The sequence below is a fragment of the Mustelus asterias genome, chromosome 2 (genome assembly GCF_964213995.1).
Source record: "Mustelus asterias chromosome 2, sMusAst1.hap1.1, whole genome shotgun sequence".
Taxonomy (NCBI): Eukaryota; Metazoa; Chordata; class Chondrichthyes; order Carcharhiniformes; family Triakidae; genus Mustelus; species Mustelus asterias.
The window spans coordinates 55,020,385-55,048,193 of NC_135802.1; the positions used below are offsets into that span (position 1 = coordinate 55,020,385).

General features: G+C 42.1%; 1 protein-coding gene across 6 annotated transcripts in view; it reads left to right on the plus strand.

Moving 5' to 3' along the window:
• LOC144507960 (ankyrin repeat and IBR domain-containing protein 1-like) overlaps window positions 1-27,809 on the plus strand; it is a 97,655-nt gene that overhangs the window by 38,086 nt on the left and 31,760 nt on the right. For all 6 annotated transcript variants that reach the window (XM_078235618.1, XM_078235597.1, XM_078235578.1 and 3 more), the window contains exons 6-9: window positions 6,236-6,444; window positions 11,410-11,498; window positions 19,787-19,931; window positions 22,966-23,129. In XM_078235618.1, coding sequence (XP_078091744.1) covers window positions 6,236-6,444; window positions 11,410-11,498; window positions 19,787-19,931; window positions 22,966-23,129 — 607 coding nt within the window. The remainder of the gene's footprint in view (window positions 1-6,235; window positions 6,445-11,409; window positions 11,499-19,786; window positions 19,932-22,965; window positions 23,130-27,809) is intronic.

Genomic DNA, 27,809 nt, shown 5'->3' on the forward strand with positions numbered 1-27,809 from the left:
TACCAGAGAGATTTTAGTGGTCTCTAGTTGGCTGCATATAAATCATACAGTGCAGAAGAGGCCCTTCGGCCCATCGAGTCCACACCAACACATTAGAAACACCTGAACCCCCACCTAATCTCATCTGCCAGCAGATAACAGATGGATCGTTTGCCAAGGCTGACAGTTTGTAATTTTTCCCTGGGACAAAACAACCAGAATCGGCAGGCACTTACTTGTCTTTATGTTTCTGGCTGCTTTCTCACAGTGCAGCATGTCATTGATGATATAAACATAGTAACCTGATGGCTGAGAGATGTTCTGCTGATCTGCAATTACAAACTATGATTATTATAGCTCTACACTAGGAGTTGCTATGATGTTTTCCTGCAATGTTAGTCCAAATCCCTGTCCTTTTCATGCTTGAAAGTACTCTTCCTTGGTGGCTGCGAAGTGCAAAAGAATGCCCCTCCTCCATCCTTGGCTAACAACACCCTTGAGGAACCCTGCCAATTAACCCCAAAAGCAGTCCACGACAGCCACATGATAACCAGATGTGACATCAGGCAAGTCATTGGCATCCTCAAGATGCATTTCAGATGCCTGACCAGATGTGAAGCCCTTCACTACTTGCCCGTAAAGGTCTCCAGTATAATTGTTGTGTGTTGCATGCTACACAGCATTGGGCTACAGTGAGAAATAGAAGTGCTGGCGTAACAAGCCACTCAATATTCATCATCTGAAGATTCTAACGGACATGAAGATGGTGCGCCAAATACCACATCCACTCAGATTGCTGCTTGAGATTCCTGAGATTCCCTAATAACTTGAACATAGTCACTCACAATGGACCAAAGTCTGAACCATCGCTTTTCCCCCACCATTGACACAAAGCTGTCCTGTAACCAATTACCGTCTCCATCAGTGTTGCGTACTGGTTGAAAGAGGAGCAACAAATGAGATGTGAAGTGGAATTCCCACTTCTCATGTCCACCTCTCCCCTTCAGCCCTTTCTTGAGTTAGGAGTATGAATCAGTGACATGTTGTAATGCTATGGGAAGATATGTGTCATCTGGTTTAAGGCAGCAGACATGTTGGTATCCAAAGCAGATCGATTCATTTGAATGCCGTGGTTGAAGTTCCACAGTGGAGGCTGTTCTCCAAGGCAGAAGGTAATCTCCCAATGGCCATCTGAATTAATCCATTAATGCTGGAGCTGGACTCCTCTATCCTCTCCTATATATTGAACAGTGAGTGAGGTAGGACTGCCAGTACACCTCAGATTTTCTCCTGTCTCTCTATTGTTATTCTTCACATTAGACCCTGGGGATCAGCATCGATGTTAGATTGAACAGAGCTCGGAGAGGAGTGTGAATTTTGAATGCATTGCTGTCCTTGCCACTGAGTTAGACACCACTTGTGATCTGAGACACTGGATGAGAGACATTTAACTCCAGCAAGACCCAGTCACATGCATGTATTTGCACTGTGACAGGTAGGAATACATTCTATGAATGTACACCTTCAAAGAATCAGCTCTCCTGAGTAACTGCTGTTTGCAAAGTCCAGGGACATGAATTCATAATGCTAATGAAAAAAACACAACATAATTAAAATATTACTTAAATCAAGTCCAACATCTCAAGCTCTTATACCAGATGTGGGTCAGTGATATTTAATTCTACCCCCAATCAGTTGTGAAGACCCAGCCCCTCCATCTCTGATGGTCAGGGATGCAAATATGCCACTGTCCGCCATGGCCTTTTCCTCTAATATCAACGTACCTTGAGTGCTCACTTCTCCTGCAACAGTGGCGACGGAGCTATGAGCAAGGTATGTGTTCAACCACTGGAACCAGTGTGTTCAGTGAGGGTAATTATCAGGCAGATGCATCACAGAGCATAAATATTGCAGTGAGTGGTAGTGGTGGATAGATAAATGAGAAGGTGAGAAACTGCATAGAAAGTGAACAAAGGATGCTGTTCAAACTTGAGTGGCTTTGAGGAGTGATGCGATAGAGTAAACGCAACAGGTCACGGTGTCAAGAGTGGGTTAGGATATGCACTACAGGATGCAACTGATTTTTTAAAAAAAAATAATTCTTTCATGGGATGTGGAAGTCACTGGCACGAACACCATTTGTTGCCCATTCCGAATTGCCTTTGAACTGACTGGCTTGCTAGGCCAGTTCAGAAGGCAGTTACAAGTTAACCACATAGCTGTGGGTCTGGAGTCACATGTAGGGCAGACCAAGTAGGGAGGGCAGATTTCTTTCCCTAAAAGACATTTGTGAACCAGGTGGGTTTTTATGACAATTGATGATTTCGTAGCAAGATCACTGAAGCTAGCTTTGTAATTCCAGATTCATTTATTGAATTTAAAGTCCAGCAGCTTCCCTGATGAGATTTGAACCCGCGTACCCATTAGCATTAGCCTGGGTCTCTAAGTTACTAGTCCAGTGATATTAACACTGTGCCATCTCCACCTCACCTTCTTGTCACCTTTCCTGATCTTGTTCAGCCATTAAAGTGCTTCCTGCATTGAATTCAGGTATGGGCAGAATGCACCTGTGGTTAACCTCTTCTAATTATCTTCATGACAGCAGCAAGTCCCCTTATTGCAGGGGAAGATTATCTTCTTAATGCCCATAGCAGTACATCAAGCAATGCAACACTAAACCAGGACCCAACCTTTGAGTGTTCGGTGTCCATGTTGTGCAATACCCATCTCTATTAAACCTCCCAACCCCTCCAAGCTCTCCATTCTTGAATTGGTTATTTAAGTAGATACGGTTGTATCATGGGATCAGGGCTGCAGACACCCATTGTGAAACAGGAAGTAAAATGATAATGAAGTATTAGTTTTGAAATTGGGCATATGTTGAGTCAGAATTTCAGTCTGGTTTTGCACTTGCTATTGCCCCATCCACTGCTTGGAACTTAGCTCTGTTTTTATTTGGCTCTTTATAACAATTGCGGCTTTGCCAACAATTCTAGAATTAGATGTGGGAGGGTTTTGATCTTTTTCATTTTTTATTCCAAATTAGGTTAACTTTAATACCTTATTGGCCAGTTTGAGAGTAAATTAAGTGTCTCATGAAGCCAGTGGCTTATTTATAATTTGCATTTTGATTCACACTTGTTTTTAAAACTTAACTGAAAGTTGAAGCAGTGCTGTTTGTTGACATTGTACGACATGCTGTCCATGATCAACAGTGAGTGTTTTTTATGGTAAGGTGAGCTAGTCATCAGTAATTTTCTGAAAATGTCATTATGTATATTTACTGAAAGGATATGCCCATAGGAAAGACTGAATAGGCCCTTTTCTCCCAGAGAAGGATAGGCTGAGCAATAAAAAAGGGATTTGATAGGGTTGCAGTAAAGAAAATGTTTCTAGTAATGGGGAAGTCCAAAATATAAATATGAAGTGGCACTAATAAATCAGATAGCAAATTCAGGAGAAACATCTGAATCTAAGGAGTGATAAGAATGTGGAACATATTACATTAGAAGCAGTTGATACAAATAGCATACATAGCATTTAAGGGGAAACTAGATAAACACATGAGGAAAGAAGGGATGAAAGGATATGTTGTTGGGGTTAGATGAAATAGGGTGAGATGAAGCCAATGTAGGGCAGCAAGTTGAACTGAATGTCTTGTTTTCTCATCTGATTTGTTATATTTAACATTTTTGGTGTGCTCAAAATGAATATTGTTTTCTATCTTTTACTATAATACAGTCAATCTTTCCTAGAATTGGACAAGCAGTTCCAGTATTTTTTGAAATCAGTGGTCAGTCTTTCATTAATTTTTCCTCCATTTTCTATATATTTTGTAATTATAAAACTCCTGGTGATCTATTGAAGTGCTTCAGCCTCCCTGATATCTGTAGAAGGATATTGTTTATTGTGACAGATTTTGCTTCTTTTCATTTCTACCCTGGGAAAAAGACTCCGACTATCCATGCATCTCATAATTTTGTAAACTTCTATCAGGTCGTCCTTCAGCCTCTACATTCAAGTGAAAACAAATCAAATCTCTCCTCATAGCTAATACCCTTCAAACCAAGCTACATCCTGGTAAACCTTTTCCGTACCCTCTGCAAAGCCTCCGCATCCTTCTGATAGTGTGGTGACCAGAACTGTAGATAATCCAAATGTGGCCTAGCTAAAGTTCTATACAGCTGCAACATAACTTGCCAATTTTTATAGTCAATGCCCCAACCGATGAAAGCAAGCATGCCATACTCCTCTTTGACCACCTTACCCACTTGTGTTGCCACTTTCAGAGAACTGTGGACCTGTATGCCTAGATCCATCTGTATGTTAATGCTTCTAAGGGTTCTGCCATTTACTGTATACTTCCCTCCTGCATTAGACCTTCCAAAATGCATCCCCTCAAATTTATCTGGATTAAATTCTATCTGCCATTTCTCTACCCAAGTCTCCAGCCTATCTATATTCTGCTGTATCCTCTGGCAATCCTCTTCACTATCCACAGCTCCCCCAGTCTGTGTCATCCGCATACGCTATAGTTTTTGTATCCTTACTTCAGAAAGAATATAATTGCATTAGAAGCAGTACAGGCGGCGCAGTGGTTCACACTGCTGCCCCTCAGTTCCAGGGACTTGGGTTTGATTCTGCGCTTGGATGTCTATGCGGAGTTTGCACCTTCTCCCAGTGTACGTGTGGATTTTCACCAGGTGCTCCAGTTTCCTCCCACAGGCCAAAGGCATACAAGTTAGGTGTGTGGGCCACAGTAAATCACTCCTTTATCTCTCTGTGTGAGTGTGCGCACTGTGATGGATTGGAGTCCCATCCCTGGTGGATCCTGCCTAACACCTGCGTCTGTTGGGATTAGCTCTGAACCACAGGACCCTGAATTGGAGTAAATGGTTAGTGAAGGTGAAGTGTATTGCATTATAAGCAATACGGAGAAGGTTCACTTGACTGGTTTCTGGGATGAAGAGGTTATCTTACGAGGAAATGTTTGGACTGGTTAGGCCTGTACCCATTGGAGCTTAGAAGATTGAGAGGTGATCTCCGGGAAACATACAAGATCCTGAGGGGACTTGATAGGGTGATTGTTGAGAGGATGTTACCACTTGTGGGAGAGGCTAGAACTAGGGGACACTGGTGTGGTCAAGATTCATGGTTGTGGGAAAGAATGTGAATAGACATGTGGGAAATGGGATGGGCATGGTCAAAGGTCCCTATCAACCAGGGTGGGGGTGAACCAATGGCTGAGGAAAAAGGAAGATATACTGGAAGCACTGGTAGGAAAATGGCATTGTCAGAGCAGATGGAACAGAGATAGAGAAACTGGGAGAATTAAATATTGAGCTTTCAGGAAGTGAAGTAGAAGGAAGTGTAATCAAAGTGGATTTGGGAATCAGTGGGCATAAAGTGAACATTGGTTGATACCTAAACCAGAAGCGGAAATATATAAAATGGGGGAGAAGGGAATATTCACAGATGGGCCATGTGAAATCAAGGAAGTGGTGGAAATCGGTAGTGAATTGAAAATTTCCAGTTTGAGACGAGAACAGAAAATGGCACTACTGTCTTCAAAGGACCAGGATAAAGAAGTGAGGAAGAGTCCCGAGTAGGAATAAGTCTAAGAATGGTCCATGCATCCCAAGAAAAGAGCGATATAGCTAGGACCTGTATTGGTTCCCAAATGTTGCCTGATCTGCTGAATGTTTCCAGCATTTTCTGTTTTTGTTTCAGATTTCCAGCATTTGAAGTATGTTGCTTTTGTGTCATAAGTACTGGTTTGTAGCCTGTATCATCTTTAAAACACATAGTTAACTTTTGATCCATTTTGGACACATTTTTCTTTGTCTTTTCCTCCACCTTTAAGCATCTTCAGTTCCTCAAAACAAGGTGAGAGCTTGCTACATTTTCACTTGCTTCTGATGTTGCCTCCTTAACAATAGTGGCACCAAATCCTCTTTCCTTTCTTCTCCCCTCTTCCTTCTCCTCCTCCCTATGATACATCCCTCGATCAAAGGGCCCTCTGTTCTGCTGACCACCTTTTGTGGTCGCCCAACTGACACAAGGCTCAACGTAGGGAATTGATTAATACTTAGCGCTATGAAATTTTTACCAGCACAATGCATTTGTAAACCTGCAAAGCAAATACTACTGAATAGGAACAGTAATAAAGCTATTGCAGTTTAAGACCAATATAACAGCACTAAAGTTTTGTTAAATAAACTTTTGTGTTGCCTTTTTTCAATTTGTGTTTTCCTAGACTGGGATCGAGAAAAACTACTTGAAGCTTGGATGTTAAACCCTGAAGACTGTTGCCAACGTTCAGGCATTCAGATGCCAATTCCACCACCCAGTGGGTATAATGCATGGGATACTCTCCCCTCTCCTCGAACTCCTCGCACCACCCGTTCCTCTGTCACATCTCCGGATGATATCAGCTTATCTCCAACTGATGAGGATGCACTTGTGGTATGTTGATGATTTTAATTTGTCAGATATTTCCTTAGAATACAATAACTGTCGTAACTTCAAGATTTGTACTAAGTCACAAACATGATTGGTTACATAGAGTTTAGTTTCACTTTGTCTGTACCGAAAACATAGTTTGAACTGAGTGTTTCTCGTGGGGAAAAAAGCGTATTTAAAATGTTATGCTGTTTTCCATCATAACGCATCATAGAAGCCCTACAGTGCAGAAAGAGGCCATTTGGCCCATCGAGTCTGCACCGACCACAATCCCACCCCGGCCCTACCCCCTTATCCCTACATATTTTACCCGCTAATCCCTCTAACCTACGCATCTCAGGACACTAAGGGGCAATTTTAGCATGGCCAATCAACCTAACCCGCACATCTTTGGACTGTGGGAGGAAACTGGAGTACCCGGAGGGTACCACGCAGACACGAGGAGAATGTGCAAACTCTACACAGACAGTGACCCAAGCCGGGAATCGAACCCAGGTCCATGGAGCTGTGAAGTAGCAGTGCTAACCACTGTGCTACCGTGCCACCCCATGTAGAATGGATACAAACATTGAAGGTCCACTGATAAAAAGTATCTGCTTAAGCTTATTTTAATTTTGATAAAAGGGGGAACAAGTGAGTGTGTTTTCTTTTTGAAAACCCAAATATAATATTCTATAATCTATTACATAGGAGGATATTATGATATGACAGGTGGTAAGTGCCAGGCTGCCCAAATCCCAGAGGGAAATTTGAACAAGCTATCACAATGATTTGCAATTTATCTGAAGTCACAAAAAATAATTTCAAACCACCTATAAGATTTAAACATTTATTTAAAAAGGGGGAAAAAAAACTTAGACACCAGAAAACATTTACCAAAAGTTTCTGCTTAATTAACTTGAGAGTTAAACATCCCTTTTAGGCAACAGTCCTCATAGGTTTTAATCCATAACAATTCAGCAAAGTTACCACAGATCCCCTGTTGCTGTAGGGGAAGTCTTACACAAGCTTTTCTCTTTCTTGTTCAATGCTGGGAAGCCAAAGCATGCATCAAAATCTTGCCAACACAGACACACACTTTTATCTGAGGGTGGCATCAACGGCTTCTTCATAGGTCTGATTCCAGCTGCTTTCTGATCTCATAACCACATCTTCCAAACACAGTTTTCAATCTCCCTTTAAATATGTTCTTTCTCTTTCATAGAACATAGAACATAGAACAGTACAGCACAGAACAGGCCCTTCGGCCCACGATGTTGTGCCGAGCTTTATCTGAAACCAAGATCAAGCTATCCCACTCCCTATCATCCTGGTGTGCTCCATGTGCCTATCCAATAACCGCTTAAATGTTTCTAAAGTGTCTGACTCCACTATCACTGCAGGCAGTCCATTCCACACCCCAACCACTCTCTGCGTAAAGAACCTACCTCTGATATCCGTCCTGTATCTCCCACCACGAACCCTATAGTTATGCCCCCTTGTAATAGCTCCATCCACCCGAGGAAATAGTCTTTGAACGTTCACTCTATCTATCCCCTTCATCATTTTATACACCTCTATTAAGTCTCCCCTCAGCCTCCTCCGCTCCAGAGAGAACAGCCCTAGCTCCCTCAACCTTTCCTCATATGACCTACCCTCCAAACCAGGCAGCATCCTGGTAAATCTCCTCTGCACTCTTTCCAGCGCTTCCACATCCTCCTTATAGTGAGGTGACCAGAACTGCACACAATATTCCAAATGTGGTCTCACCAAGGTCCTGTACAGTTGCAGCATAACCCCACGGCTCTTAAACTCCAACCCCCTGTTAATAAAAGCTAACACACTATAGGCCTTCTTCACAGCTCTATCCACTTGAGTGGCAACCTTTAGAGATCTGTGGATATAGACTCCAAGATCTCTCTGTTCCTCCACAGTCTTCAGAACCCTACCTTTGACCCTGTAATCCACATTTAAATTAGTCCTACCAAAATGAATCACCTCACATTTATCAGGGTTAAACTCCATTTGCCATTTTTCAGCCCAGCTTTGCATCCTATCTATGTCTCTTTGCAGCCTACAACAGCCCTCCACCTCATCCACTACTCCACCAATCTTGGTGTCATCAGCAAATTTACTGATCCACCCTTCAGCCCCCTCCTCTAAGTCATTAATAAAAATCACAAAGAGCAGAGGACCAAGCACTGATCCCTGCGGCACACCGCTAGCAACCTGCCTCCAATCCGAAAATTTTCCATCGACCACCACCCTCTGTCTTCGGTCAGACAGCCAGTTACCTATCCAATCGGCCAACTTTCCCTCTATCCCACACCTCCTCACTTTCATCATAAAAATACCTTTCATCTTAACTTTTAAATTTTACATTCCTTTCATAACTCCCTTTCTCAGAATTTGCAGATCTTTCATTTTATTTATGGCTATTAATTTTGCGTATAAGAAAACTTACTACTTTGCTTCATCCGTTTGATCTATGCCAATTGTACTTGTCCTTTTGAAAAACAATGGTTAATTTTAAGTTGCTTCCCTTAACTTCCTAATTTAAATTTCTGTTTATGCTGCCCACTGGTACTCTACATCTTAGCTCTGTTCATCTTCACTTCAAACTACTTGCTATCTCATCAACCCCTGATTGACATTCTGAACCTTGCAGTCTACTGTCTTCAGATTGTAATTGAGTTAATCTCATTCATACCTGCGCACACGAGCCTGTTTCACAGTACCAAAGATGTGCAGGTTAAGCGAATTAGCCATGGTAAAATATGCAAGGTTACGGGGATTTGGGGGTGAGGGGGGAGCTGGGTTGGGATGTTCTTTCAGAGAATCGGTGCAAACTAGATGGGCCGGTTGGCCGCCTCCTGCACTGCAGGGCTTCTATGGTTCTGTGGTGGGAAGATATTAAAAAATATGTTTTTGTCACAGGGGTATTACACAAAATTACGACTGATGGGTCATTTGGTATATCAGCTACCCAAACCCCTCGATTGGATTCCAGCTTCTAATGCCTCTGCCATTCTATATATAAAGCACCTGAACCTCTTGGTTAGATTCCAACCTGTAACTCCCTCCTTCGTATCTGTTATTCGATACATCATCAGCCCACATCCCTGAATGCCGCAATTAGATTCCAGCCTGTGAGTCACTTCTGAGTACCTGTTATTCAAAACGTAAACCCCCAACCCTGAAACCCGTCGTTAGATTTGAGCCTGCAACTCGCTCCTGAGCGGTCTGTGAGTTTTTGTACTCGGAATAACAGATATCTGGGAGTTACAGGCTAGAAAATAATCAAGAGGTTTGGGTGATTCATGCTTCGAACAACAGATACCCAGGAGTGAGTTGCAGACTGGAATCTAACCCAGGCGTTCTGGGCATGAATATCTAAAATTGAGCCTGGTTTTTAGCCTCAAGAGGCAAAGCGTTGTTTTCTGCTGTCATAGTAAAGGGTCACTACTTTATTTCGAGGAGATTTTGCTGTGGAGAGGAATTATTTTTGGAAGGTATACAGCTGTGGTGAGAGGTTTATTGATGGATTATTGGAGGATTTAGTACTCTAATAAGGGGATTTAATGGAGCGACAGTGCTATGGTGAGGGGCTTTGGGGGTGTTAGTGCATGGTGGGAGCCTTTTGAGTTTTTTTGCTGTTGCGTGATTATGCATAGAGGTGTGTGTTTTGCTGAGGGTGTTAATTTGCTGGGGTGGTGGTCTGGTGAAGGGATTCTATTTAATTAAACTTAATTTGCTGGGGTAGGTCTCTATCGAGGGGGATTAGTGGCTAGTCTGGGTTTTGCCTGCAGGCTCCAGAGGTGGGAAGGCTGGCCACTTTGAAAGGGGGGTTTAGGGAATGGTGCAGCTGGAGGATAAGATCACATTTACATCTGTAGAAATCTGGGCCTTACCTTTCAGTACCTTTCAACACTAATAACAAAATCATGAGTTAATGGATAAAGGAGTAAATCTAACCCAAAATCTGAAGTGGAGTCCCATTAGTGGAATACCCAATTAGTATTTCCCTCAAGTTAGCGCCTTTCAGCAACTCCAACAAATGCCAGCCCATGAGGTGGTTACAGATGCTCGACAAGTCTGCAACTCCAGGGCCCATCTGAATTAATTGTTTGCTGGGTGCCCATCATTATCTCTAGATGGAAGGATGCAGCCATTGAGGACTCGGGATTGGGGGTAATGTAATAGCATTGGTCGACGGACAGGGTACTGGGTGCCATTTGTACATAAATCATAAAGTTAACATGGAGGTACAGCAAACATTTTAGAAAGTAAATGGTTCACTTTTCTATATTTAAAAAGGATTGAAGAATAAGAGTGAAGTCTTAACTGCAGGACTTGGGTGAAACCAGGCTGCTTGGAGTGTGCTGGGTGTAGTTTTGGCTTCCTTACCTAAGGGGTGCAGCCAGGGTTTGCTAGACTGGTTCCTGGGATAAGGGGATTGTCTGTGAGGAGAGATTGACCAGGCCTGTGTTAGAGTTTAGAAGCATGAGGGATGATCCAATTGTAAGATAGAAAATTCTACAGAGGCTTGACGGGTTGGATACAAAGAAAATGTTTCTCCTGGCTGGGGAACAGAGGGTGACAGTCTCGGAAGAAGGGATTTAGGATTGGGTGGAGAAATTTCTTCTTTCAAGGATTGTGTATATTTGAAATTCTTCACCCCACAGAGCTATGGCTGCTCAGTCAGCGAGCATATTCAGGTCAGAATTCACTAGATTATTGGGTACTAAGCGAATTAAGGATGTGGGGATAGTAAAGAAAGGTGGAGTTTAAGTAGAATATAGGATTGAATGGTGGAGCTGATTCAAAGGGTCAATGTACCTACTCCTTTTTCTATGTTGTGGTGAAATCTGAGAGAAGTTAACATTTGAGAATGGAGATGTTATCCTGGCTTCGTCTTGTTGAAGTTGTGCATTTTTATTTTTTACTTGTTTTTTTTACAGTCACTTGCAATGATAACTTATTTTTCAGTGTGGCATTTGCTTGTGCAACATTTCTGTATTTGAAGATCCTGTGGATGTGCCTTGTGGTCATGAATTTTGCCGAGGATGCTGGGAAGGGTGAGTATCATTTGCCATTCTGGATTATTGGAAGCTGGAGTATTTCAATCGATAGAGGTGGTCTATTTTAATTTTTTTGTTGGCACTTCATCATTCCTTTCCACTTCTAATCCCTTGCTTAATTCCTTTTCTAAATACCGTGCATCCCGGGCTGCAAATATTGCAGACACTTTAGAAAACAATTTTTTGGTTTAAAGGACAAATCTATTCTTCTGCTTTGGTATTTGATATGAAATATTACCAAGTCATATTTACAGCTTTAGGGAAAGTAATTCTCTCAGCAACAGAGATAAATATAGATCTCAGCTAAAGGCAACCAAAGTAGTTATTAGAGCAGTGAAAAGAACTGGAGATGATTTGAATAGCGGAGACCGTAATATCAGCTGTTAGAAGCTGGTGAGCCATTCAGCACTGCATAGGATTATTCAAGCAATTTTTCTTTAGGACAACTTTGGGTGACCGCTAGAATATGACGAAGGTTTTAAGTGGCTACTTTGTGTCCGTTTTCACCTCAACATTGACATTGGTAAGGCCACACTTGGAATACTGTGTGCAATTCTGGTCACCCTATTATAGAAAGGATATTATTAAACTAGAAAGAGTGCAGAAAAGATTTACTAGGATGCTACCGGGACTTGATGGATTGAGTTATAAGGAGAGGCTGGATAGACTGGGACTTTTTTCTCTGGAGCATAGGAGGCTGAGGGGTGACCTTATAGAGGTCTATAAAATAATGAGGGGCACAGATCAGCTAAATAGTCCATATCTTTTCCCAAAGGTAGGGGAGTCTAAAACTAGAGGGCATAGGTTTAAGGTGAGAGGGGAGAGATACAAAAGTGTCCAGAGGGGCATTTTTTTCACACAGAGGGTGGTGAGTGTCTGGAACAAGCTGCCAGAAGTAGTAGTAGAGGCGGGTACAATTTTGTCTTTTAAAAAGCATTTAGATAGTTACATGGATAAGATGGGTATAGAGGGATATGGGTCAAATGCGGGCAATTGGGATTAGCTTGGGGTTTTTTTTTTTAAAAAGGGCAGCATGGATAAGTTGGGCCGAATGGCTTGTTTCCATGCTGTAAACCTCTATGACCTCAAGATGTTGCTGTGTTACCAATAATGCAAACTGGGATTGATGCTGAAATGAAAAGTATCAAAGTGAATCTGGGCATTGCCGTAGCTAGGTAGAACAGCACGTCTCCAAACAGATCAGACTCATGGCATTCATCAAGATCCAGGTAGAGAAATCACACCTGGTAGTTCTGTTTCAGGACCCCTTATTTCTCTCCACGCACACGCGAATACCTTTAACCCTCCCCCTCAATCAAGCATGCTATTTTTTCCGATTTCAAAATTCACCAACCAGTTCGCCAATCACAGAAAGGTCGTCGTAAAATGATAGCTCCCATTGTTGGCATCTGATTACAAATAATCAGATATATCATCAGACAGGACTGGGTGCTTCAGGTGCCGGGTTTTAGATGTTTCAGGAAGGACAGGGAGGGAGGCAAGAGAGGGGGGGGAGTGGCACTGTTGATCAGGGATAGTGTCACGGCTGTAGAGAAGGTGGACGCCGTGGAGGGATTGACTACGGAGTCTCTGTGGGTGGAGGTTAGGAACAGGAAGGGGTCGGTAACGTTGCTGGGTGTTTTCTATAGGCCGCCCAATAGTAACAGAGATGTTGAGGAGCAGATGGGGAAACAGATCCTGGAGAGATGTAGGAATAACAGAGTTGTCATGATGGGAGATTTTAATTTCCCAAACATAGATTGGAATATCCCTAGGGCTAGGGGTTTGGATGGAGAGGAGTTTGTTAGGTGTGTCCAGGAGAGTTTCCTGACACAGTATGTGGATAAGCCTACTAGAGGAGAGGCTGTACTTGATCTGGTGCTGGCTAATGAACCTGGACAGGTGGAGGATCTCTCGGTGGGTGAGCATCTTGGGGATAGCGATCATAATTCTATCTCCTTCACGATAGCATTGGAAAGAGATAGGATCAGGCAGGCTAGGAAAGTGTTTCTCTGGAGTAAAGGGAAATACAGTGTCATCAGGGAGGAAATTAGACGGGTAAATTGGAAGGAGGCATTCTTGGGGAAAAGTACCGAAGGAAAGTGGAGGATTTTCAAGGAATGTTTGTCTGGAGCTCTGCATGACAACGTTCCGATGAGACAGGGGGGTGTTGGTAGGGTACGGGAACCGTGGTGCACGAAGGTTGTGATGAACCTGGTGAATAAGAAAAGAGAGGCGTACAGAAGGTTCAGAGAGCTAGGAGGTGTTAAGGATTTAGAGGAGTATACGGGATGTAGGAAGGAGCTTAAGAAGGAAATTAGGAGAGCGAGAAGGGGTCATGAGAAGGCCTTGGCGGGTAAGATTAAGGAGAATCCCAAGGCTTTCTACAAATATGTCAAGAGTAAAAGGATGAGATGTGAAGGCATAGGACCCTTAAAAGGTGAAGGGGGAAAAGTTTGTGCGGAACCGTTAGAAATGGCGGAGCTGCTTAATGAATACTTTACCTCGGTATTCACGGTGGAAAGGGATCTGGGTGGTTGTACTGCTGGTTTGCGGTGGACAGAAAGGATCGAGCATGTGGACATAAAGAAAGAGGATGTGTTGGAACTATTGAATGGCATCAAGGTTGGTAAGTCGCCGGGACCGGATGGGATGTACCCCAGGTTACTGTGGGAGGCGAGGGAGGAGATTGCGGAGCCTTTGGCGATGATCTTTGCATCGTCGATGGAGACGGGAGAGGTTCCGGAGGATTGGAGGATTGCAGATGTGGTCCCTATATTCAAGAAAGGGAACAGGGACAGCCCGGGAAATTACCGACCGGTGAGTCTAACCTCAGTGGTTGGTAAGTTGATGGAGAGGATCCTGAGAGACAGGATTTATGATCATCTAGAGAAGTTTAGTATGATCAAAAGTAGTCAGCACGGCTTTGTCAAGGGCAGGTCGTGCCTTACGAGCCTGGTTGAGTTCTTTGAAAATGTGACCAAACACATTGACGAAGGAAGAGCGGTGGATGTGGTCTATATGGACTTCAGCAAGGCGTTCGATAAGGTCCCCCATGCAAGACTTCTTGAGAAAGTGAGAGGGCATGGGATCCAAGGGGCTGTTGCCTTGTGGATCCAGAACTGGCTTGCCTGCAGAAGGCAGAGAGTGGCTGTGGAGGGGTCTTTCTCTGCATGGAGGTCAGTGACCAGTGGAGTGCCCCAGGGATCTGTTCTGGGACCCTTGCTGTTTGTCATTTTCATAAATGACCTGGATGAGGAAGTGGAGGGATGGGTTGGTAAGTTTGCTGACGACACCAAGGTAGGTGGTGTTGTGGATAGTTTGGAGGGATGTCAGAAGTTGCAGCGAGACATAGATAGAATGCAAGACTGGGCGGAGAAGTGGCAGATGGACTTCAACCCGGATAAGTGTGTGGTGATCCATTTTGGCAGATCCAATGGGATGAAGCAGCAGTATAATATGAAGGGTACCATTCTTAGCAGTGTAGAGGATCAGAAGGACCTTGGGGTCCGGGTCCATAGGACTCTTAAATCGGCCTCGCAGGTGGAGGATGCGGTCAAGAAGGCGTACGGCGTACTGGCCTTCATTAATCGAGGGATTGAGTTTAGGAGTCGGGAGATAATGCTGCAGCTTTATAGGACCCTGGTTAGACCCCACTTGGAGTACTGCGCACAGTTCTGGTCACCTCATTACAGGAAAGATGTTGAAGCCATTGAAAGGGTGCAGAGGAGATTTACAAGGATGTTGCCTGGATTGGGGGGCATGCCTTATGAGGATAGGTTGAGGGAGCTTGGTCTCTTCTCCCTGGAGAGACGAAGGATGAGAGGTGACCTGATAGAGGTTTACAAGATGTTGAGAGGTCTGGATAGGGTAGACTCTCAGAGGCTATTTCCAAGGGCTGAAATGGTTGCTACGAGAGGACACAGGTTTAAGGTGCTGGGGGGTAGGTACAGAGGAGATGTCAGGGGTAAGTTTTTCACTCAGAGGGTGGTGGGTGAGTGGAATCGGCTGACGTCGGTGGTGGTGGAGGCAAACTCGTTGGGGTCTTTTAAGAGACTTCTGGATGAGTACATGGGATTTAATGGGATTGAGGGCTATAGATAGGCCTAGAGGTGGGGATGTGATCGGCACAACTTGTGGGCCGAAGGGCCTGTTTGTGCTGTGGCTTTCTATGTTCTATATAGACAACATAGGCTATTAATATTAAGATCAGAAATTATATAATGCAGTCGTTATGTATCAAATGAGCCCACTGTGCATTATTAAACCAGAGAGTACAAATTTAACTTCAACATTGTTCAATATTGTTAATTGAGCAGGAAGATATCCCAGTAGTTATTTATAACACTGCAGATGATAACATCGATTTTGGTGACTGCCTCAGCCTTCATTAATGTCCTACACATTGCACCAGGTGGACTTATTGACAGTAAATTCATTTTTGGGGGAAAGATTCAATACTTACAACCAAGATACACTTCAGAAGAGCTTTTCTATTCTGTAGAAGTCGTGGAAGACTTTCTCCTGCCTGGGTGCATGATATTCGATATAATTAGTTCATACGAGAGGCGTAATTGGTTTCAATTTTATTAGTAATCTGAGTCGACGGGTCAAGTGATTCCTGAGCAACAAAGTCCAATAACTGGACAACATATGTCTTCACTATCACTGCGAAGCATTGGAACCCTGGGGTTTCTTGCGTCTCTGTGCGATGTTACTTTTGAAAGACCAGAGGACAAAGACTGTATGGGTAGCAAATATATATTTTCTTGGTCAGGCAAGTCTGAAGACTCTGCTGATTCCTATGTCTCACTAGAATATAGTTTTAATACCTGCTATGCAACACAACTTTATCGCGATATTTCAATACCTCAAAATAAATCGTAAGAGCACCAAGGTAGAGTGGGACCAGTTGTAAGTAGACGAAGGACAAGATTGAAATCAATGGAAATAATTCTTGAGAATTATTTGCAGTGTAAAACACTATTCACTATGAGACCATTACTCACTCCTGCCTGGGCAGTTTGACTCCAAAAAGCCTGCTCAGTAAACTTCCATTGAACAGATTAAACAGAATCTTAGCCATGATTCCACCTTCTGTTCACAAGGTAATTACGGATGAAAGAGCCATTTAGTCCAGTTCATCTTATCCATCCAAATGACATACAAACATGAATATACATATTAAAAGCACGGGTAAGCCATTTGGCCTCTCGAGCCTGCTCCATCATTTGCTAACATTGCCTACATTATACCAGTGACTACAAATCAAAAGTACTTAGTTGGCTATAAGGCGATTTGGGACATGTTGGAAGCTGAAGCATTGCTGCCAATAGTGGAACAATTAAGTTCAGGGATGTACAGATGGCCAAAATTGGAGGAATACCAATATACCTGAGAGTTGTGGAGCTGGAGGAAGTTGCACAGTTGGGAAGAGGTGAGGCCATGGAGAGATTTGAAAGCAAGAGCATTTTAAAATCGAGGCAGTACTTAACCAGGAGCCAGTGTAAATCAATGGGCACAATGATGATGGGTGAATGGGGCTGAGCATTTATCCAGTCCTGCTTCAGTAACTCTGCAAAGGGAAATTAATGCCTAGGCCAATCAATAATGTTCTTGATGGGTAGCTCCTGCATCCTTAAGGATTTTGTGTTTCACTCGTGAATTAAAACTAAACTAAATGACAGCAGTTGATATAGAACATGGATTGAGTATGAATTTGTACATGTTAAATACCAGCAACAGAAATTACTTGTTTTCATTAAGGCTTAACATAGAAAGATGTCCCCAAGATACTTCAGAGGTGTGGAAAAAATTGGTACTGTGCCAAAGAAGGATGGTTTATTTAGAATGAATGATTAGAATCTTAATCTATGTGCTTTTTTTGAAGAGTGGGTGTGAGTAGCTCTTTTGAACTGGGGGTCACAGCTGGGTATGGAAACTGTATAAATGGCAATTAGTGCTTGAAATGAAGAATTTGTGTTCAAACACGGGCACCACAATTTTGTTTAAAATAAACAGTGTTAAAATCATAGAACAATACACTGTTTCCAACATTCCTGCCCTATATCACAAATATCATGAACACTTGTAAATAAAAGTGTTCAAAAGAAGTAAAACTGAAATTCTAATTTTTAAATGCCCAAATGCATCTTTCTCGGGCAGCATTGCAGCGGGATTGCTGATGACTCCCAGGCAGTGCAGAAGGCCCAGCAACTCAACTCTGAAAGTTAGCAGCGGTTCCCTGCAAAAAAAAGACGAGCTGAAAATGAGCAGAACCACACATCATCATCATCATAATGATTTGTAGTAATAATATGAATCGGGGAAGTCTCCAGCATTTGTTTAACAATGAAGTTCACATTTTTCTACTTATTTCCACACTGGCATTCCCTGTCAAGTCCATTTCACCCTCCACCCTTCTCAAAATTCAATTTAATTATCAATCTCCCCTTTAAAATAAAGAAAAAAATCTTTTCAGTGGAAAAACCAAGTTGCTGTTGTCCCAAAAATACTACCAAAATCCCAATGGCCATTTTTAGACCTACTGTTGGATAAGGCTCAGAGTTGCAACCACATTGGGGTGAAAGCATTGGGAAACTGGGATAGCAAGTGCAGGAAGAAGTCTCACAACACCATTGGGGGCCTTAAGCTTTCGGAGCGCAGCTCCTTTATCAGGACACTAACCTGATGATGTCACAGTGCTCCGAAAGCTCGTGATTCCAAATAAACCTGTTGGACTTTAACGTGATGTTGTGAGACTCCTTACTGTGCCCACCCCAGCCCAACACTGGCATCTCCACATCACGAATGAACTCCTGTTTCCTCCTCCTTTCCCTTTGTTCTTCTCAGTAAATTTGCGTGGCGCCTAGGCCCCCATTGGGGTTCTAGTTTGTGATGTTCGGATTCCCTATGGGAGAGGCGAGCATCGTGAATTACAATTCCCAAGGCGCAAGGCAGTGCAGATCTTGAGCTATAAAAATCTCCCAGGGGCCCATTTACCATGGCTAATCCATCCCAACCTACACATCTTTCAACTGGGAGCACCCGGACCAAACCCATGCAGACAAAGGGAGAATGTGCAATCTCCACACAGTCACCCAAGGCCGGAATTAAATCCAGGTCCCTGGTGCTGGGAGGCGGCAGTGCTAACCACTGTGCCACCTTGCCGCAGTATCTTTCAGACCAAATCTTGCAGTAGGTGAGTAGGTGGGAAGGCAGATGGTGATGAATGTGCTCGGCTCAGGGGAGGTGGTGGGGTGGTGTCGGTTGTGTTGTTATGAGTTAGAACATGTATTAACCAACCTAACATTACCAGGGTAAATATGCAGTGAAGTATTGCATATCTGGCCCAAGTGCCTGACACTGAGCTCACTGTTGGAGACATTTGCAGAGGCTCCCAGGTAGTGTAAATCAGCCGTTGGAAGTTTAAATTACCAGACAATTTAAGCACATGTATCTGCATTAGGACTTTTGGGAGATCATGATACACGCCTTTCAACTTAAATCAGATACTAGAATATTTAGTCCTTTGATTTTTTTTGTGTGCGTGTTCTAAAACAAATGTTTTATCCAAACTGATGCTGTATGAATTTTGCAAACTAAAAGTTTAAAAATGAGGAATTATCTATTTGCTTTAACCTTGAAGTACAAAGACTGAGGTCACGTACCAACCGACTCGAGAACAGCTTCTTCCCTGCTGCTGTCAGACTTTTGAATGGACCTACCTTGCATTAAGTTGATCTTTCTCTCCACCCTAGCTATGACTGTAACATTACATTCTGTACTCTCTCGTTTCCGTCTCTATGAACGGAATGTTTTGTATAGGGCACAAGAAACAATACTTTTCACTGTATTTTAATATATGTGACAATAAATCAAAACAAAATCAAATCCAAGCTCCCAATCTGAGAGCTGAATTTAAATCTTCACTGACTGAAATTTGAATTTTGTTGCCAGTTACATTTAAGGTATTTGATCCTAACTAGAATTTCCTATGAATGTCATTGACAGCAACTGTAAAGTGTAATTTGAAGGGCTTTAAGATTAATGCCTTAATTAAAAGTGACCCTTACCATGTATACGTGCTGAAATTGATTCCTATTTAACATCAGTTCCAGTGCAAAGCCCAGAGAAAGGCTGCACAGCTGTAATGAACAGCTGATGAAATTCACCATTGATCACATCTGTGCAATTAAGTTTCTGTTGGTTTGAAGTCAAATGGTTAAATGTCAAAGCATAGTCCATTTCCCCAGTATTTACAATAATCCTTATACTTTTTGCAGGTTTTTGAATATCAAGATCCAAGAGGGAGAAGCCCACAACATAATCTGTCCCGCCTTTGACTGCTTTCAGCTAGTTCCTGTAGATATCATAGAAAACTTGGTTTCTAGAGAGATGGACAAACGTTATTTGCAGTTTGACATTAAGGTAAGCTTTGGAATCGAGTAATCACACTGAAAATGATCTTAACTACTTAATTCAGTATTCATGCTCTTGGTTACACGGAATGTATATTTAAAAATATTAGGACAGTAACATTATCTACTTACAGTGTCATAAGCCACTTTTAAAAACTGTTTTTAAAAAATTGTAGGCAATTGGGAAATTAGAAAGCAGTGCCATTAAGTTATGATAACTAGAACCTTGATAATTGTAGTTCTAAGTACAATTGCACCTTATTGTTTGGAGAGGGATTTGCCTTCTCTCTTCCTCTGGTCAGAAAAGTATTAGTACTCACTTTTGCAGATTTTTCTTAGTTGGTGATGGATGAGATCTGCATAGGAATTATGTCTCTCTGCCATTGTTCTCAGCAGTAAAGGTTTATTAGTGACCAAAGGCTTAACTAGTAACGCTGACAGAAAGTTTGATGGTGAAGTTGGTGTGTATCAATGCCATAAAGAGCAGAAACTTGTAGGTTTGATTCTTTATATCCATTCTCAGATTACTACATTTGATCTTAGCATAGCTGAGATAGGAAAGAGATAATAAATGTATAAAGGTGTAAAACCATTTGATTCTCCAGTTTATCTTTCCATAAGTACCTGCAGTGTCTATCCCTCTTTCCCCCTGCCCACTACCCATGATCCAAGCGATTTTTGAATGAAATCCAAATGTGGATTCTCTATCATTTTAGCTGTTAACTAATCTTTCGTGTCGTAAAATTACAAGCTTGTGACTGTGACTACTTGCAGCTGGAACCAGAACAGCCTTTTCCTGTCCATTTAGTATTTGATCTGCAAGTAATCGTCTATTCAATTAGGTGCTGAGGAATTCATGTTTTTCTAACCTTCCCTTGTCACTCAGTCCTCTGACAGTTGGATTAGGCAAGCTGCCCTCCTTGGCATGTTTCTAGACTCATATGTTTGTCTTGGCCTTGGCCTCAGTGACTAGCATTGTACACATTTGATGTCTGACCAGAACACTGCATTGCATCAGAATGATGGTTTCGGTCTGACTTGATATCACTCAGTTCATGTTCTGCAATTACTCTTCTGCAATAATTGGACCTTGACTCACTCCCTGAAATCTTTCAGCCACTCACTTAAGTTCAGTACTATTCATTAACTACATTCCCCACTTTATTTACCAATGTGTAATATCTTGTCCTCTTGCAAATAATACAAATTGGCAAGTGCTCCTGTCCTCTAAATGGTCTGTGGTGGAAAGAGGATGGCCTTGATACCCCACTCCCAGATCCCCGCAACAGTCACTTGCAATAGGGGTGGCAGCAGGAGTTAAAATATCATAATGAAGTACGTCAGCCATCCAAACTTTTATTATCCCGAGGCAGGTGAGGGCTTAGTTAACATTTGAAGGTTGCAGCCTGGTGACCTAATCTACACCACAATATAAACTTGATTGAACATCAAGTTCTCAACAAGAGATCCAAAGCATTCACGCATTAAGTTTTAAAGACCTTCTTTTGGAACTCTTCATAAGTTAAGTGGAACAGAAGTATTCCCTTTGAACCTCACCAGCCCAAATTTCTCATACTTCATCAAGATGCCAGAATCGACCAACCTTCCTGCAGTTGCTGTCATTATGTTTAACGAAGCCAGGTTAAAAGTGAAGCTGCAATTATGAAGTGTTAAGAGCTTTCTTCATAACCCCTTCTGTTTGCTACAGAATTCTTCCTTCCGACCACTGTCCAGAAATATCCTTTCCCCCCCTCTTCTGATCTTGTTCTGGGGCCTGCCCTCTGTACTAACTGCTGAAACCTTTCCCACAAATCCCCAGCTGCATCCTCATCAAATTTCTCTGTTGGCTAGCCAACAATGTGACCAAGGGTAGGGTGGAAATCTAGACGTATTTATTTAAATAAGTTCCTACCATTAAGATCAGCAGGGCCTCCACTTCTTCAGCCTTGCTAGGCTCTTGACCACTTCCAGGCCCCCCCCTTACCATTCATTGTTAATATCAATGTTCATATGTGCATGTCATGAGGACAAAATTGGCCTGACTTGTGATGGTAAAGTGTCACACAACTGTCCAGCTTCACCAGTTGCAATCTCTACAATAGTAAATTTGTGATACATAAATTGTGAAACATTTGCTTTGAATTTCATTGTTGGATTTATTTTGCAAGTGTATAAAACATGCACCAAAATGAAGCAAACCAAACGCTGTTCTGGATGCTCCATTGAAAGAAAAGCCACATGTAATATTGAGATTTATTTACTCTGATTCATGATCAGCCCGATAGGTGCTCCCCATCTATTTCAGACCCTTCAACAATTTTCAAGGTCCAGAAGTATTGCGATTCCACTGGATCATATTTATCTGAGTAAGCAGCAGAAACTAAACTAGTTAGGTCCTAGGTCCAAAGTTCAGCCCCATTTTGGTTGAATTAGATACTACCAATTAGAAGACAACCTGAGTGCTACTATTGGCCTGAACCAATCAATCGAGAGGGAAATATCACCTCGTATTGCTAGTCTTGATCACTGTTCAGTAATGCTTGCTGGAAGTGCAAGTGTGTGATCATCAGATGGGGACAGGATCAAGTTGGAGTGAAGTATCCTGTTTTTAGCCACTCCCAAAATTCACAAGTTGTTCATGGCTACCTGGGTATGGTATTAAAAAGTATCTTGATACCTTTGCAACCTATCCCTCAGAAGACGAAAAGAAACACTGACACCAGCAAAACAGGCTGTGTACCTACTCCTTTATATGTGAATGTCAAGTTAAGGCAAGTCAACATAGATAAAAATACAAACAGTAATAAGGAAATTTTCCTAAATGCATTCAAAGATTTATCTTGAATAAATATGATTTACAAAACTTGTTGTTGTAAACAAACTTACGAAATAGGTATAAATTTTGAACATTGAAGGGTCCAGGTATACTTCACTCTAGGTCAAGCTCCCAAAGATGAGAAAGCATTGAACCCACTGCTCTTTTCCTGGGTGTTTAAATATTTGTACTTGTCAGGAGTCAGTACATTAATATTCTTTTTCTTTAGGCATTTGTGGAAAATAATCCAGTTATCAGATGGTGCCCCACTCCTGGCTGTGAAAGGGCAGTAAGACTAACCTGTCAAAGATCAGGTTCCACAATGGACCAGCTGAATTTCCCTCTACTCAGTGCACCAGCAGTGGATTGTGGGAAAGGACACCTCTTCTGTTGGTTAGTGCACAGAATTTCTTAATTGTTCAGCTGTTTCCATAGACATGCTTTTCTATTGTTGGGGATTTTAAGAAGATGGCAGATGGTACCATCATCAACACGAGAGAAATAGTATTAGACAAGCTAATGGGATTAAAGGCAGATAAGTCCTCCAGCCCTGATGGTTTGCATTCTAGGATCCTCAAAGATGTAACTACAGAGATAGTGGTTGCATTGGTTGTAATTTTCCAAAAATCCTTGGAGCCTGAAAAAGTACCGGAGGATTGGAAAACTGCCAATGTGACATCCCTATGCAAAAAGCAGCTAACGAAAGGCCAATTAGCCTAACATCTATTGTTGGAAAAATGTTAGAATCACTTATTAAGGAAGTAGTAACAGCACATTTGGAAAATCATAATCTAACCAAGCAGAGTCAGCATGACTTCATGAAAGAGAAATTGTGTCTGACTAATCTATTAAGAGTCTTTCGAGGAAGTTCAACCAGAGTGGATAGAGGGGAACCAGTCGGTGTTTATTTGGTCTTCCAAAAGGCATTCGACAAGGTACCTCATAAAAGGTTAAGTAATAAAAGCCCATGATGCTGGAGGTAATATATTGGCATGGATAGAGATTTGGCAAATGGGCACAAACAGCAAGTGGGAGAAGGGGTTCTTTTACAGGTTGGCGACCAGTGCTAGGACCACAGCAATTTACAATATATATTGACTTGGATGAAGGAAGCGAATGTAATGTAGCCAAATTTGCAGATTACACAAAAATGGGTGGAAAGGAGAGAGGGATAAAAACAGTTTACAAAGAGATATTAATAGGCTAAGTAAGTGGGCAAAAGTTGGCAAATGGTGAAGTTCATTTTGGAAGGGAGAACAAAAGAACAGTATTATTTAAATGGAGAAAAACTATAGGAAGCTGCAACACAAGGGGACTTGGGGGTTCTTGTGTATGAAAGCTAGCACACAGGTGCATGTAATCAGGAAGGCTAATGGAATGTTGGTCCTTATTTCAAGAGGGCTGGAGTATAAGAGTAGGGAAATCTTGTTGCAGCTGTGCAGGGTATTGGTGAGACCACATCTGGAGTACTCAGAGCAGTTTTGGTCCCCTTAAGGAAAGATATTATTTCACTGGAGGCAGTTCAGAGAAGGCTCACTAGGATGATCCCTGGTATAGAAGGATTGTCTCATGAGGAAAGGTTAAACAGGTTGGGACTCATTGGAATTTGGAAGGATGAGAGGTGATCTCATTGAAACATGTAGGATCCTTAAGAGGCTTGACAGGGTAGAGAGGATACTTCCCCTCATGAGAGAGTCTAGGACCAGAGGGCATAATCTCAGAATAAAGGGGCTAAAATTTGAAACTGTGATTAGAAATCATAGAAACCCTACAGTACAGAAAGAGGCCATTCGGCCCATCGAGTCTGCACCGACCACAATCCCACCCAGGCCCTACCCCCATATCCCTAAATATTTTAGCCGCTAATCCCTCTAATCTACGCATCTCAGGACACTAAGGGGCAATTTTAGCATGGCCAATCAACCTAACCCGCACATCTTTGGACTGTGGGAGGAAACTGGAGCACCCGGAGGAAACCCACGCAGACACGAGGAGAATGTGCAAACTCCACACAGACAGTGACCCAAGCCGGGAATCGAACCCGGGTCCCTGGAGCTGTGAAGCAGCAGTGCTAACCACTGTGTCACCGTGCCGCCCCTGATATAGAAGGAATTTTTTGTCTGAAGGTTGAGAGTCTTTAGAACTCCTTGCTACAGAAAGCTGTGGGGAGGGAGTCCTTGTTTATAGTTAAGGCTGAGCTAGATAGATTTTTGATCAGTTAGGGAATCGAGTGTTACAGGAAAGGGGCAGAAAAGTGGACATGAGGAATGTCGCATTAGCCATGATCCTATTGATTGGCACAGCAGGCTCGTGAGGACGAAAGACCTACCCCTGTTTATATTTCTTAGTCTTATTTACCGTGGTTAGGAAATACCAATGTGCACCATGAAGTTATCCGACCTATTTTTACATATGAGTATATGATGTACCTTCAACCAATCAGATTTCAGAATTCTACCGACTGTCCCTTTTAACCTTCGTGCGTTCTCTATCTTGACTATCTCTTTTGTGCATGTTCAGTGTTGACTTTTGTAACTAATACTTTGGTTTACAGCCATTAAATACATCAAATTCTATTTAGTGCATGGAATTTTGGGTTTTTTATTGCTATCTTTCCTATCAAATTGTGAGATTGGCAAATTAAATCTGGAGTATTGACTGACTCCTTTAAAAAGGCACAACATCGCCATAATTGTTTTCTGCTCCACTCAGTCCCTTCCTTGCTGTGGTGCAAGCTGTCTCATTTTCTGCCAGGGCTCTGCTGCACAGCCTGTCAGCTATGCTGCAGGTAATAATCGTACAACATGAAAATTTATCTGGAATTAATTAATCTGCACATGCTTGCTGTCCATGAAACTTTGTATTTTATTTACAAAATCCTTCCTTCTTCGAACTGTTCCCACAAAATTTGAAGTATGAACAATTATAACATTAGCTATGTAGTGTTTTACTGCTGTAATTGTACTTTGCCAGTGATGATGCTTTTGTACCTGTTCTGTAGAGAAATTGGTATGCTTCCTAACTTTGCTTCTCTTCTTTGCAAATTGCCATGAGCTTTTCTAATTAAATGCGAATAATATATGTTCTATATATAATGAAGGGCAACTTTCATGACTTAAGAGATGAGAATTGAAATACACCTGTACGCTGTGAGCCAATTGCTCAATTCTCTAACCCAAGTATTCTCGACCTTTCTGCTTCTGAGACTCCCGATCTGTGTTGTAACAAATCTGTGGAACCCTGTAACATAAATACTCTTTCTATTTTAAATTAATTCTTTTTAAAATATGCTGCACAATTAAGTGTACATATTTATTTTTGTTTTGCTCACCAAATGTGAAACTTTTTACTGGTGCTAACCGACATTTCTGTGTCGATATCTCCAACAAGCGCGTGCATATGGCATGGCTAGTATGTTTTTTGTTAATGCCATTGCAGAAAATCCAGTTTCACATACGTAGGTTGTACTAAATAGGACCAGCATCAATTCTGTACAGTAAGTCCTGTTGAACATCGACTTACTTAACATTGTTTCACTCTAACATCGTTAATAAAGTATCTTAAAATGTTGCCAGTTTCACAAACGTTGTTTGCCACAGATTCCTCTTCTGTGGCCTGTCTGCTCACATGACTTTTCTCGCCGAATTCCAACCCTCGCTCTCAGTCCCTGACCGTATGCTACCATTCTGGCCACCTGCCTTTGTCCTGGCCATTTTTTAGTCGTCAAAGTCTATTCTTCAATGGTTCCTGACTTCTGGCTCTGCATGGCTTCACTTCTGAATTCACACGGAATTCTGGGCTCTTTCTAGTGTCAGAAGTTGGCGGATGCAGTAACCAGCTTTGATCTATACTGACTAGCCACTGCCACTAGGTGGAGTCTAGACAATCCAAAAGCACTGCACTATGGTGAGAACAAGCATTCCTCTACTTAACGACATTCGAGTTACGACGAATAGCACTTGCAATGGCTATAAATCAATACCGTGTTTTGACTTTGCATTGTTGGTTTCAACTTTACGACACCATGCCAGCACATTCATACATGCGCATTGATGTTCTGTGCCACCCATATGATCGCGCAGGTCAAACTGTCTTTATTAGGTTGGAAACAAGTGTTTTATTCTGTTAAATCTTTTTGATGCAACCATCACGATTTTAATACATTTATATGCTTGTGTTGTGCTCAGACTCACAGGCGTTCAGGATTAAACAGACAACTGACAGTGATCGATGGCTTCATTATATCCCCACATTAACCGAGGAACTTGTGCTGAGGCGTGTAGGCAGCAAAAGTCACCTCAACAATTTGACAGGGCAAGAGTGCAGAACATTTAACACTGCTGGGGTCCTGTGACTGATTTCTGGCCTCAGTTCAGGAACCAATCCCCCACTTTATAACATTGTTCCTATGGGAAAATCAGTTCCAACTTTCCACATTTTGACTTGCAAAGCCGTTTTCAGGAACCAGTTGTTTCAGGTCTGAGGACTGCCTATACAGTTTTTTCGAACAATTTACATGTAAAATATATTGTATTAATTTTATATTTGGTGATATATTTGCAAGTTATTTCAGCTGGGAATGCACAGTGCTGCACATGTATGGTAGTGTTTCAAAACTGTACATTGGTTTTCCCGGGCTGTCTAATGCTGGGTCTGACATTAATTTTTATGGGAACCTATGATTCACTTGAAGCTTAATTTGGCCTTCTGCTCTGCAGACATTACCCTTACAATTTCCACCATATTCCACCACCCACTATTATCAACTACTTAGCAATCCTGATTTTTCTGCATTAGCAGTTTTGTGTGCCACTCAGTAGGATGACTCTATAAGCTTTTCTATCAGCAGCAGTTTTGGAATTCAGTACTGCTTTAGTACTGACCAGTCTCTTAACCTTATGCTAAAAAATAAATGTTGTTTCCCTTATCAAAAATTCATTGGACATTACTTGTGCACAAAATACACACTATTGTTGAGTTATATGAAGTCATAGAGGTTTACAGCATGGAAGCAGGCCCTTCGGCCCAACTTGTCCATGCCATCCTTTGTTTTAAACCCCTAAACTAGTCCCA